Source organism: Alexandromys fortis, unplaced genomic scaffold (assembly GCF_014885135.2).
Source record: "Alexandromys fortis isolate MF-2015 unplaced genomic scaffold, M_Fortis_MF-2015_v1.1 scaffold_120, whole genome shotgun sequence".
NCBI classification, from domain to species: Eukaryota; Metazoa; Chordata; class Mammalia; order Rodentia; family Cricetidae; genus Alexandromys; species Alexandromys fortis.
In genome coordinates this window covers 1336391-1348617 of record NW_026067999.1, presented here as the reverse complement: position 1 = coordinate 1348617, position 12227 = coordinate 1336391, and the positions used below count along the sequence as shown (strand labels likewise).

At 37.1% G+C, this 12227-nt stretch overlaps 1 protein-coding gene across 12 annotated transcripts in view; it reads left to right on the top strand.

The window, feature by feature from the left end:
- Reps2 (RALBP1 associated Eps domain containing 2) overlaps positions 1–12227 on the top strand; it is a 321626-nt gene that overhangs the window by 199058 nt on the left and 110341 nt on the right. For 7 of the 12 annotated variants that reach the window (XM_050160594.1, XM_050160591.1, XM_050160587.1 and 4 more), the window contains exons 9-10: positions 898–992; positions 10792–10864. In XM_050160594.1, coding sequence (XP_050016551.1) covers positions 898–992; positions 10792–10864 — 168 coding nt within the window. The remainder of the gene's footprint in view (positions 1–897; positions 993–10791; positions 10865–12227) is intronic. The other 5 variants (XM_050160589.1, XM_050160592.1, XM_050160588.1 and 2 more) reach the window with 2 other exon arrangements.

The following is a 12227-nucleotide window of genomic DNA, read 5'->3' as shown; positions in this document are numbered from 1 at the left end:
AGTTTTTCACATTCTGTTCAGTTTTAAAAAGCATTTCATTAAAAATTGACTTGCTAACAGTGTGCCTTGACAGATTTGATTTATAGCTTCTATTTATTATCTACCCCAGTCTGCTTTACCTCTTTGTAATATTAGCAACTTTTAAAAGTCATTGTGATGTTTCATTCTTAATTACTTCATGACAGAGTAGTAAAGCAGAATCTGCTCCTAAGAACTAACCTGGATGTTAGGTAATTAGCTTATCAAATAGCATGCTTTCTTCCTCTTGCCAAGTTACTTAGCTTCCCTACTAACAGCTACTTTTGCTGTTGTACAGTAGAAAAGACCTGTAATGTTGTTTTATTATTATCAGTCAGTAAGAATGCATGCTATCATTTTTGTTTTTCCTACTAACCAAAGAAATAAATATTTCATGAAGTTATGTTTGGTATATATTATTTTAGTGTCTTACTTATTTCTAGCAATATTTAGAAGTAAGTATTTTTAGTTAATGTTCATAGTATTCAAACCATCTTTTTGATTCCTGCATTTAAAATTTGTTTTAGTATGATTAAAACTTAACATATCATGATAGCCAACGTGGTAAATTGCTACCATGTTGTAATATTCATTGCCAAGAGCAAGAGCTTTTCAGCTGGACTGCCAAGTGTTCTGGCCTCTGCCAGTCACTAGCCAGCTGTATGCCCTTAAGTAAGTCATTTACCTTCCTCAGTTTCAGTAGGATGAAAATGGCAAAACTAGATTGTGCTTGTAAGGACCTTCAAGTGCTGTCTCACCATAGCGAGGGATGTAGGTAGTGCAGATGAGTGAGCTGACTTCATTGTTATAGTTAACAGCTAAGAAATCCCACTATGGCTGCAGTAAATATTCTTACATATTCTTTTTCTTCCTTACTAGCATTCCCGAAATCCAAGTGGGAGTGTGCAATATTTGATTCTTACTCTGAGTCAATGCCAGCAAACCAACAACCCTGTGACTTGAATCGGATGGAGGTAAAAAACAGAAACAAAACCAAAAAAAACCCTTCCTATGTAAATCAGGATGTCTGTAGAAGTAAATCATAGTTTATGTCCTCGCAAATACTGGAAAAAGAGCTTTTATAGCATTTCCTTTTCATGGTTTGAGGATTGACCTTTCAAATACACACAATGAGTAATGTGTATAATTATTTTTCTTCATAAAAGTAGAGTGTATGGGATAATATCAATATCTCTTGACTTTCTGGATGTGAAATGATGTATAGCCTAACAAAGGCAGATAATGATAGGCAAGTTGTTTAACTAGGCTTTAAGTCCTTAGGAAATAATTTAAAATTTATTTATTTATTTTTGTGTGTATAGGTATTTTACCTGCATTCATGTCTAGTGCCTACAAAGGCCAGAAGATGATCTGTAACTCCGTGGACTGGAGTTACAGACTGCTTCAAGTTGCTGTGTGGTGCTGGAAACTGAACCCAGGTCCTCTGGAAGAACAGACAGTGCTCTTAACCTCTGAGCCAGTTCTCTAGCTCCATAGAGAATAATTTAAGTTGGGGTTTTAATTTTGAAAAGAGGTTTGACCAGCACTCGGGAGGCAGAGGCAGGCGGATCTCTGTGAGTTCGAGACCAGCCTGGTCTACAGAGCTAGTTCCAGGACAGGCTCCAAAGACACAGAGAAACCCTGTCTCGAAAAACCAAAAAAANAAAAAAAAAAAAAAAAAAAAAAAAAAAAAAAAAAAAAAAAAAAAAAAAAAAGAAAGAAAAGAAAAGAGGTTTGAGAACTATGTAAGGGGCCCTAAATCACATTTAAAGATACCTTAGGGTTTTAAACATCTAAACTAAACGAGGATGGATTTAGATGATTCTCCCAAAGAAATTTGGCAAATTCCCATGATATTGTATTGTTAATAGAATGCTTATCTCTGTGTTCAGTGATCTTTAGCTGGGCTTTAATGAATATGAATTGGTATGATTATTGTCATTGTTATCACCACAATCATTATCACTATGAGTACTATGATGGCAGTTTTTAACTTTAAAATTTTTATTTTTTCATAATTAAACATTACCATATAGTAATTATACATAGTAGCTTTTATCATGCTAATTTCACATATTCTATGATGTATTTGGATCATATTCACCTCCATTACCCTCTCTTGCGGATCTCTTCCCAACTAGTCCCCTTTCTACTTTCATGTCATTTCTTGGTGATCCAATAAGCTTGATTAGTATTGCTTACACAAACATGGGTAAGGAATTATCTATAGGCTTATGAATATATTACCAATGGTTACACCATGCACAATAATGGGATTCATCATATTTTTATACCTAAATGCCTTTTCACTTAATATAATGATCTGCAGTTACATCCATTTTCCTGAACTTGCCATGGTTTCACTTTCTTATGACTTAGAACTTCATTGTGTGTATGTACTGCATTTTCATTATTCACCCATGTACTGATGGGTATATAGGCTGATTCCATGCCCTTGCTATTGTGAATATCACTAAACATGGATGGGCAAATATCTCTGTAGTAGGGTATACGGTAGTTTGGGTTTGTGCTCCGGCATGGTAAAGCTGCATCATAGGGTAGGGAAACCCCCACACTGCTTTCCATAGTGGCTACATAGGTTTACATTTCCATCAGTGGTATATAAGAGTTTCTTCTTCCTCATATTCTTTCTTGCCAACAATTTTTCATTTGTTTTTCTTGAAGATAGTCATTTGGATTGAGGTGATCTAGAATGCCAAAGCAATTTAATTTGCATTTTTCTCCCAAATGTTTATTGGCCACTTGTACTATTTTTTTTGACACAAAGTCTAATGTTTCATGCATTGGCCTTAAACTTGCTATGATGTAACTAAGGATAACATTGAATTGTTGATCTTCCTGCCTCTATCTCCTCAACACCCGACTTTGTGTTTCTTCTTTTGAGGTCTGTTCAGTTCATTAGTTCACTTTTTGATTAAATCATTTTTTGATGTTTAATTTTCAAAAAATTAATAGAAGATATTAGGTCTTTGATATATATTTTGTCTCTTCATTTTGCTAATTCTCCTTTGTACAGAAGTTTCTTTAATTTCACACAATTCTACTTGTCTCTTCTTTTTTGTGATGCTGGATAGGCAAGCACTTTATCACTGAGCTATATTCCAGTCCACATCTTTCAGTTCTTGGGATTATTTTCTGTATTATTATATGTTTTCTCTAGCAGTTTCAAATCTTATATTAAGGTCTTTGATCCATTTTGAATTGATTTTGATGGGGATCTGGTTTCATTCTTCATGTAGGCACCCAGTTTTTCCAGTACCATTTATAGAAGATGCTAACTTTTATTCAATATATGTTTTTGATACTTTTGCCAAAGACTAGGTAGTTTTAACTGTCTGGCTTTATGTGTGGATGCTCTATTAAGCCCATTGCTCTACATGTCTACTTTTGTGTCAGTACCATGCTGTTCTATACTATGGATCTAAGGTTTTGTCATGCCTCTGGTATAAATCGTTCTGCTTAGGATTGCTTTTGAGTAATTGGGGGATCTTACATGTTTCCATATGAATTTTAGGATTTTCTTCTGCTTTTTTGAAGAATATCATTGGGGTTTTCATGGGGACTACATTGAATATATAGTATAGTTGGCTAATACATAAAACATGGTCAACCTCTGTATCCATTAAGGGAATATAAATCAAAACAATATTGAATTCTGGGATGCACTTGAGTTGGTAGAATGCTTGCCTGGCATGCACAGGGTCCTGGGTTTGCTCCTCATCATGCATAATCTGAATGTGATAGCACATATATGCAGTACTAGCACCTGAGAGGTGTAGTATGAGCTGCGGTCCTCTTCCCACAGCCTGGCTCCTGGCCGCCTGGCTAGCTTATACCCCAAAATAACAACACACAAACTGTATTCTTTTAAACATTGCTTGGCCCATTAACTCTAGCCCTTACAGGCTAATTCTCATATCCCAATCAACCCATCTCTAATAATCTGTCTAGCTTCAGTCTTACTGGGAAAGATTCAGCATGTCTGACCTGGCGGCTTGCTTCATTGCATCTGCCCGGGAGAGGGGAGCATGGCGTCTGAGCTCACTTCCTCTTCCTCCCAGCATTCTGTTCTGTTTACTCCACCCACCTATGTTCTAACCTATCAGGGCCAAGCAGTTTCTTTATTAATTAACCAATGACCTTCCTCCATCAGAGAAGTAGAGGCAGTATGACCAGGAGTTTGAGGCCTGCCTCACTTACATAGTGAATCTGAGGCCAGGTTGGGCTGCAAAAGACCCTGTCACAAAACAAGCCAAAAAACATTGCATTGATATTCTATCTCGCCATAGTGAGAATGGCTGTCATCAAGAAAACAAATAACACGTGTTGGTGAGGAAGTAGGGAAAAAGGAACCCCAAATAAGGTTGTTGGGAATGTAAATTACTCCAGCTATTATGGAAATCAGTACACTGGTTTCTCAAAACCTGAAAAATAGAACTGCCATGTATCCATTTACAGCACTTCTGGATAAATACCCCAAAGAATCAAAGGCAGCTTCCTATAGAGATTCCTGAGAACATGTTTATCATAGCACTATCCACAGTAGCTGAGCTATGGAATTAGTGTAGATGCCCATGAATGGATAAAGCAAAGGTGACATAAATGCAATGAAGTGTTTGTAATTCAATATTAAAGATGAACAAAATCTGAGTATAGTGGCACACGCCTTTAATCTCAGCACTTAAGCAGAGGCAGAATGATCTTTGTGAGTTCCTCACCAGCTAGGTCTAGGGATTCCCGAGCATAGATGGCATAGTGAGATACTCCAACCCCCAGCAGGAGAATGAATGAATGAAATTGTGCCATCTGCAGGAAAATGAATATAGCTAGAGATCATAATGTTAAATAAAATCAGCCTTCAAAAGACAAATATTGCATATTTTCTGTAAAATGTAGTATTTAGAGAGGGAATAAAAGGGGCCATGCAGGTAATAGAAAGACTATTAGGAATGTGGCGGGGGAAAGTAGTAGAGGAGGAGCGAGGATAAGGGGTATTGAAAGGGTTAATAAGATCAAAGCACACTATGCGTATGTGTGGAAGCAATGAAGCCCGTGCTTTGTAGAATTAGTATGCAGCAATAAAATCAATAAAAAAGTTTATATAAGATTTTAATGGCTAGTGATTAAATATTTGATGTTCTTCTAAACCATTACTCATTGTTCTGTCTGGAAGTCTCTTAATCTTTCACAAACACATGGAATGTGAACAGAGTTTGGTGCCAGTCCTGTGGACAGCAACTCCAATATAGGTGTTTGTGTTATAAACAAACCTGTAGCTGATTCAAGTGTCAGGTCACAAGACATTTTCTGAATAATGTACTTTCCCAAGGACAGCAGAGCTGTAATCTTGTTTTTACTCTTATCAATAACTATGGATTATGGAGCTAGAGAGATGGTTCAGTGATTAAGAACACTGACTGCTCTTCCAGTGAACCTGGGTTGGATTGCCAGTGCCCACATGGCAGCTCACAGCTGTCTATAACTCCAGGATCTAACATCTTCACACAGACATACATACAGGCAAACTGCCAGTGCACATAAAATAAATAAAAATTTAAAAATATAGATTATAATTTTAGGACTAGTCCATGTTAGTTTGTTAGATTACTGTATTTTTCTTTTTAAAAATACATTTATTGAGAAATACCATGCCATGCCGATTTAAACTGCACAGTTCAGTTGTTTTTAGTGTACTGATGGAGTTGTCCAACTACCAACATAGTCTCATTGTAGTCTCTTTTAGGGGAGCAGTGAGTTTGTGGGGTTTCTTATAGGAATATAGGTGAGGAGTTACTTACAGAGTGTGGATGGTTCAGAGGCAGCTGTATCAGCATGTCAGATGACTCACGAAAGCTGCATCCCTAAAGTATAGGCACAAGACATTTTTATCACTCTGAATTAAAACCCTGTTTTCATTAGGACCCATTTGCCACACTCCCCACCACTCACCTCTGATGATCGATCACATGTCAATTAATTAATTAATTAATTGTGGGTGAGTGGGTACACATGCCATGACATCAACATGGAGGTCAGAGGACAGCTTGCAAAGCCAGTTCTTTCTCCTTACAGTGTGGAGCCTGGGGATTGAATTTGGGTCTTCAGACTTGGCAGCAAGTGATTTTACCCACTGATCTATCTCCCTGGCTCCCACTAACCTTTCTGTTTCTGAATTAGTCTATTCTGAACATTTAATATAAATAGGTTAATAGTGTATGTGTGGTTTGTGAGTGCATTTTTTACTTAGTATAGTGTTTTAAAGGTACCACATTTATTTTTGGTGTGGAATAGTTTTCATTGTATGAATATCCCATATTTTGTTTAGTTCTTTCTCCTTGTATATTTTGGCTATTATGAACCTACATGTGTAAGTTTTTGTGTGGGAAATATGTTCGATTCTCTTTTCAATATATTTACTAGTGGAATTGTTGGGTTGTACCACAGCTGTGTTTTAAGGAACCACCAAACTGCTTCCCAAAGCAACTGTATTATTTCAATTCCCCATCCATAAATGTCTGAAGTTTTTCATATTCCTACTAACCATTGTGTAGATGGAAGTTTTTGTCCTGCCCGTCTCATAGCTGTTCAGTCGCAAAGAAGCACACAGAGGCTTATATTAATTATAAACTGTTTGGCCTATTAGCTCAGGCTTATTCATTATGTAAACAGAGACTGTGCTTTCATTTCCTGTCCACTCAGACCCAAATAATCACAAAGAAACTATATTAATTACAACACTGTTTGACCAATGGTTCAAGCATATTTCTAGCTAGCTCTTACATCTTAAATGAACCCATACTTCTTATCTATGTTTAGTCACGTGGCTTGGTACCTTTTCTCAGCAAAACATTTTCATCTTGCTTTCTCTGTGTCTCTGCCTTTCCTCTTCCCAGAATTTTCCCAGTCTGATTGCCCCACCTGTACTTCCTGCCTGGCTACTGGCCAATCAGCATTTAATTAAACCAATATGAGTGACAAATCTTTACAGTGTACAAGAGCATTATCCCACAACACCCTTGTTCCTGCCATTTTCATTTTGACTATCCTAGTGGTATGCAGTTATATCTTATTATGGTTTCAGTTTGAAAATGATCAGTGTTGTTGAATGTTTCTTCATGTGTTTGTTAGCCATCTGTGTATTTTCTTTGGTGAAATAGCTATTAAAATCTTGTGTCCATTTTTATTTGCTTTTTTTTAATTTGCTTTTGATGTTTTAAGCGAGTACTTTACCACTGAGCTATTTCTTCAGCGAGATTTTTCAGTGATTTTATTATCTGCATTTTTTTTGTCCCTAGGCCATTTTTTTTCTCTAATGTGGTTCAGGTAGGAGAAGATAATAATAGAAATGCACTTTTGTCTGGTCATGTTTGTATTGCCAACTGTTTGCTATGTTAAGACTGGAGAATCATAAGCTCAAGACCATTCTGGGCTATGAAGTGATTTTAAGGCTGGCCTGGGAAACTTAATGAGACTTTATCTCAAAAGACAACAGCAGAGCAGGTTGGGGATAGAGTTTGGTGGTATAGCCACTTGCCTAGAATGCTATGAGACTCTAGGTTCAATCCCTAGCACTGTAAAAAATAACTTCTTCAATAATTTACTGGAGACAATAGATGGTAAATAGGAAATTATTTCTGGAGGTTTCATTGGAATGTGGAGAATCACCTATTAGGATAGGAATGCATGCCATGTCAAGCAGGCTTAAAGATGTGTTAGCTGCCCTTTCAGAAGGAGCAGTTAAAATGTAGATGTGGACTGTGGTTTAGCCTACAGAAAAATGATACCACATAAATCAGAAAGTGAGAGGGCCTTGTGAGATTTCCTCCTTCCACATTGGAATGTCAGCTGATGTTGTTATTGGCTTATGTCTAGATGAAAAACTACAGGAAATGAATGACTGCTGAGAGAAGGACCAGATCCCTGATAGGTTATCCAGTACTGAGTACTCAGCCCGAAACATCTGTACATACAAGCACCACTAGATGGATTTAGCAGGCTGTGTCATATATCCATATATCCTTATGATCATAAAATAATTATGAAAGAAGGCAAGGTCACAAATTTGAAAGGGAATAGGGAGGACATAGGAATTGGAGGAGGAAATCATGTGGTAGAAATGATATAAACACAACACATATATGAAATTCTCTTTTTTATTTTTATTTAACCTTTTTTATTTTACATACCAACCCAAGTTCTCTCTCCCTCCCCCTCTTCTGCCCCCTTCTCACCCCTATCCACTCCTCAGAGGGGGTAAGGCCTTCCTTGGGGAGTCAACTAAGTGGCTGTTTCTGTGGTTTTCCCCATCATGATCTTGACCCCTCTTGCTCATATGATCTCTCTTCCCTCTCTTCATCTGAACTTCAGGAGCTCATCACAGTGCTTGGCTGTAGATCACTGCATCTGTTTCCATCAGTTACTGGATATAGGTTCGATGATGACAATTAAGGTAGTCACTAATCTAATTACAGGGGAAGACCAGTTGGGGCACCCTCTCCACTATTGTTTAGGAGTCTTAGCTGGAGTCATCCTTGTGGATTCCTGGGAATTTCCCTAGTAGCAGGTTTCTCCTAGCCCCATAATGACTCTCTCTATCAAACTATCTCTTTCATTGCTCTCCCTCTCTATCCCTCCCCTAACTGGGCCATCTTGATCCCTCATCTTCCCAGGAGATCTTAACTATTTCCCCTTCCTGGGGCCCTTCATGCGTGTCCTCCTTTTGACCTAATTTTTCTGGGGTTGTAGATTGTAGCATTGTTATCCTTTGCTGTGTGTTTAATATACAGTGTTTGTCTTTCTAGGTCTGGGTTACCTCACTCATGATGTTTTTTTCTAGTTCTATCCATTTGCCTGCAAATTTCAAGCTTTTTTTTTTACTGCTAAATAATACTCCATTAAATTAAAAACGAAGGGAAAGATTATTTGGAACTTCATGTACACAAAGTTAAACATGGCCATTTCAAGAAATGCAGCTCAAGTTTCCTCTGCATCCTAGAATTTAAACAATATCCATGAATGTATAATTCAGTTACCATTTGGTTTCAGTGAACTTATTGGGATAGCCTTGGAAGTGTTACAATTTTTGCTATCTTCTACACAGAAAATATTTTCCAGTTTATCACATAGCTCAGTGGATATGGTAGATGTATGTATAGTAATTTCTCTGCAGTTGTACATAGAAGCTTTTTTACTTTAAAGTAAGTTACTATATACTATATTATGCTATAAAAATGATATTTATTTTTTTTTCAAGACAGGGTTTCTCTGTAGCTTTGGAGCCTGTCCTGGAACTCTCTGTAGACCAGGCTAGCCTTGAATTCAGAGATCCACCTGCTTCTGCCTCCCGAGTGTGGGATTAAAGACATGTGCCACCACCACCCAGCCATAAAAGCAATATTAACACTTAAAGAATCACCTAGATGTGGAATGTTAGACCTTTGATCAGGTTACCAACAAAATACTGTAAACTTTTATTTTCAAACAATTGAAAACTAGAAGCATGGATATCCCTGTGGTTGTTTGAGTTCTGAGACACAAACTAGAGTTAATCATTGGACACCAAATACCTCTATGAAATTAGTCACCTTCTTTTGCATTTTTAAATTAATCTCTAAGTTTCAGATATGTTCAAAATGTATGTAATACTAAAGTACATTTGGCAACAAGTCATCCTGTAGCTTTTTTCTCCAGCTATCTTGCCATTCTTCCATTCTTAGATACCTTTACAGACCTTAAACATAAAGATAACACGAGTATGAATATATATTATCCTCTAGTCACAGCAGAGGTCTTGGAGCACATATTTTCCAGATTTGAGATAGACCAATATAATTGCATGTTTATGATGTTTTGATACATGTATAGAGACATACACACATGGTTAAACAGTTACCACGGTCAAAGCCAGTAGTTCCCCCATCACCTCACACAGTGACTTGGTTTCAGTGGAGATTTAAGATCTTTTCTTCGGGTAGTTTTTAAGCATAATACATTTCTAATACTGTAGTTAGGGTATGTATTGGGGGACCTTATTGAAACTAAATCTATTATTAAATTTTCAACTATTTTAGAACAATTCATATGTGATCAGTTTGGATATTCAGCTTATTAGTATACTGAAGACTTTTCTCTTTGATGAGCTAGTGGTATTTTTTTGAGACACAGTCTCTCTATGTAGCTCTGACTGTCCTGGAACTTACTCTGTAGACCAAACTGTCTACAAACTCAGAGATATGCCTTCCTCTGCCTCCCAAGTGATTAAAGGTATATGCCACTGTGCCCTGATTTGTGGAAATGTTTGATTTGTTCATTAGTATTTTTTTCTCTATCACAAGGAGGCTGAACATCTAATACAAAGTAGCTCCTGGCAAATACTACCACTATAGGGTCATTATTCATATCCTCTTCCTGTTTGTGAAAAAGTTTATAAATGCCAGGTTGGTACCTGGATGACTGCCCAAAAGTAAAAATATTCTCTGGTTGAATCCCACTCAAGATTCAAATTTAATATAAGATTCATTAATATGCTTTAATTTGAATCTCTGTTTCTCAAATCTATTTCTTTCTTCTATGTATATAAATATTTTAGTGTAAATTTACTTATGTCTCATCAGAAAACCAAATTAATAAAATAGTATTAAATGTCAGGACTTACTAAAGACATTAATTTTGACATGAACTATAACCTTTAAAACATGTCTACTTATTGCTTAATTTTTATTTCAACACATATAATTAATTTTCTTTTCCAAGAAGACATCTGTTAAAGACATGGCTGACTTTCCGGTTCCTACCCAAGATACAACTACTGGTGATGACAAACAAGGTATGAAAAGAACTAGTTTTATTTTTATAAGGATGCCTTCCTATGTTTCATCATCTATTTCTCCTGGAACAGCTTCCAATCATATGAGGACAGCCCTCAGAATGTATACTCATTTGGGTAGATTGTGTAGTTTAAATTGTTGTCAGAAGCCTGTGTTTCACAATGTTGCAGTATCACTTTCAGTTTCTGAATCGCCTTAATTGATTTTTTTGTTGTTTTTTTTTGAGACAGGGTTTCTCTGTAGCTTTGGAGCCTGTCCTGGAACTAGCTCTTGTAGACCAGGCTGGCCTTGAACTCACAGAGATCTGCGTGCTTCTGCTTCCTGAGTGCTGGGATTAAAGGCTTGTGCCACCACCGCCAGCTCATTGGTCATTGTTAATCTTAGGGTACTTTGACACCAGACATTGGATTCTGTTCCCATAGTTAGGAAACAGAAAGAATTGGAGGATTAATATCTAGTATTGGCATAAAGGATTTGAAAAAATAAACCACCATTAGTATACATTTGTATACAGGTCTAATCCATGAAGAAGTTCTTTCAGACAATGTATCAATCCTAAAGCTTTATGTATTTCTCATTGGTCCAGTGCTTATGGAGGTATGATATGGAGCCTGGTTTCAATTGCCTTGTTTTACTGGGTAGCTGAGAAGGCATGCAGCATAGTGAGTGTCCAGTGCTAGAGATACCCTCAGGCATGGGGATTAGTTGGACTGCCATATCCAGAAGTGCAGGCAGGACCCTCTCCTCTAAACCCTGTAGTTTGTGTGATCCTTTTAGAACTGACCAGGTCCTTCCTCATATACCTTGTTATACACAGACCTCAGAAATCTAGTGCTTTTGAAATCACTTAACATTTAGAAATAAGCAGCTGAGCTCAGGCAGGCAGTATGAATCATCTACTTGTACAAGAAGAAGAAAAAGAACTGGGACAGGAACCAAGATTTTCTGTCTTAAGCCAGTATTCCATCTGTTACATCAATTTACCACTCACAAGTGGGAGAAGCTTGTCTGAAGGGAAGCCATTTCAGGCTTTATTGTTGAGCCCTGCCATTAATTCAGCCTCACAGAGACATTAAACATGGAAAAGAAGCTTCCATTAAGCACCAATGGTTTCATACTTTCGATTTAAATATTCGTTTAGGAGACTCAAGTGGAACTAGACGTTATCTACAGTTGATCACGCTCCTAACTTGTCTTTGTCTTGACTGCAAAGCTCTAAAAATATTGAAACTTGAGTTTAAATCCCAAACAGTCTCCTGTTGTTGATTTGGCTGTTAGGAAGGAAAGTGGGAGAAATGTGGGATGCTTTTTGATAATATCCCTCCTAACCACTCATGGCTGTCTCTCTAGAAACTTGAAAAT